General features: G+C 26.4%; 1 protein-coding gene across 4 annotated transcripts in view; it reads left to right on the plus strand.

Annotated features, from left to right (window-relative positions):
- The first annotated feature begins 418 nt into the window (after window positions 1-418).
- The window catches only part of LOC124420582 (uncharacterized PE-PGRS family protein PE_PGRS54), a 31,333-nt gene continuing 29,862 nt past the window's right edge, over window positions 419-1,889 (plus strand). For all 4 annotated transcript variants that reach the window (XM_046954027.1, XM_046954031.1, XM_046954028.1 and 1 more), the window contains exon 1: window positions 419-770. In XM_046954027.1, the coding sequence (XP_046809983.1) occupies window positions 642-770 (129 nt within the window). In that variant the 5' untranslated portion in view covers window positions 419-641. The remainder of the gene's footprint in view (window positions 771-1,889) is intronic.

Raw genomic sequence — 1,889 nt, forward strand, 5'->3', positions numbered from 1 at the left:
ATGATTAAAATTTACTTGTAAGTAAAAGAAAAAAGAAATGGCTTAAAACCAGCTGAGTTTTTAGCCAAAAATGATCTGTACTGGTTTTTTTCGTAAATAAAGATGTTAGTGGTAGTTGTGTTATTGTTGCTGCCAGTTGCAAGAAATTGTTGTTGGTGAATGGTTTGTAAGTGAAAATTGTTTTGGAAAAATTTAAACAAAACTAAGGTAAAAGCATTAAACAGCAAACAGTCGATTAAATAACGTGCAACAGTTAAGTTACTTAAATAAAACAAATTATTGAAATAAAAAAATCAAAAAAAAAGTAAAGCAATAGATAAACAAAATAAAACTAAATTGAAAGTGTGGTGAATAAAAAACAGGATTAAAAAAAACTACAAAAAATATTTGATTACAAAAAAGCTTTTAAAATAAAATAAAGGATAATAAAGTGTGTATGAAAATAAACAATATTTTTTTAAACAAATTTTATAAATAATTTTTAAAAATTAAAAAAATATATAGTTTATATAATCATAATTAAAATAAATAAAAAACTATTCATTATAACATTTTAACAAAACTTTTGCTTTCATTGATGTTGTAACATTGCAAACGGCAGCAACTTGCAACCAAACATTCGTTAACGCAGCTGATACAATATGTCATTGGCTGGTGCTGTGGCTGCCACAATGGCTGCAACAGCCTCAACATTACCTTCACCTCTACAAGTTGTAGTTGCTAAGCCTGTTTCCATGACTCTAATATTAAGCCTCTTCACCTTGGCTTTGGTAAGTTGTAGTGTTTTTTTGTTGTTGTTGTTGGATTTTCTTTTGCTAAACAAAAAAATCAAGTTTGAAAATGCATTTTCCTCAGCTGAAACTAACAAAAAAAAAATCTCATAGACAACACTGCAAGCGAAAACCAAAACGATCTTTCTTTTATAATAAGACTCAATTCAACTTGTTTCATTTTTTGTTGCCACATCAAAAAATAGTTTAATGAAAAATTCATGTTAAACAAAAAGCAAATAAAAACTACATTTCTTTTATTTATTCAAGTTGAACTTTTTTTTTTTTGAATAATGTTTACGATTTTTTTGTATCTTTTTATTTCTTGTTAATGTCTTCAAACAGGAAGTTTTAATTGTTTTATGTTTTATTTCATATTGAAAATTTTTCATATTCAAATACTCCCATACAAACACACACACATACACATTAAATTTCTGCTAACTGCTAATATATGTCATGCATTTATTGTTTTATTTTAATGTTTTTATGTTGTGTATGTGTTAAAATATGTTAATAATAGTCAGAGTCATTATGCATACAATGCCTCTAAGATCAACAGTAAAAGATAAAATAATTAAAATTGATGACATTCATAAAATTGTTTTGCTGTAGAGTAGAGACATTTTTTTCTTTAAATATAATTTAAACAACTTGTTAATTATGCATGTAGGAGTTTTGTAGGAATTTAGTTTTTGTGTTAGAAATAAGAAAAATCTATAGAAATTGCATAAATAAGATAGAAATCGACATCAAAGAAATATGATATAATTGTATTTATTTAAATAGAGCCAAAAGTATTCACAAATTGGTATTGTTAACGGAATTAATGTTAAAAGAATTGTTTCAAAGTCCTTTGATTAGTTGCTAATTATGTGGCTCTGTGTTACTACCTGACTGATCCTGATTCTTTCTTGGAATCAACAAACGAACTTCCTTTCTAACAATTCAAATTATATTTCCGGATTGTTAAGGATTATCCGAATAAGACTAAACTTTCTAATAAATGTCCTATTTTAGTTCAGTTCTAGTTCTGTTCTAGTTCAGTTCTAGTTCAGTTCTAGTTCAGTTCTAGTTCAGTTCTAGTTCAGTTCTAGTTCAGTTCTAGTTCAGTTCTAG

The sequence above is a fragment of the Lucilia cuprina genome, chromosome 6 (assembly GCF_022045245.1).
Source record: "Lucilia cuprina isolate Lc7/37 chromosome 6, ASM2204524v1, whole genome shotgun sequence".
Lineage (NCBI taxonomy): Eukaryota > Metazoa > Arthropoda > Insecta > Diptera > Calliphoridae > Lucilia > Lucilia cuprina.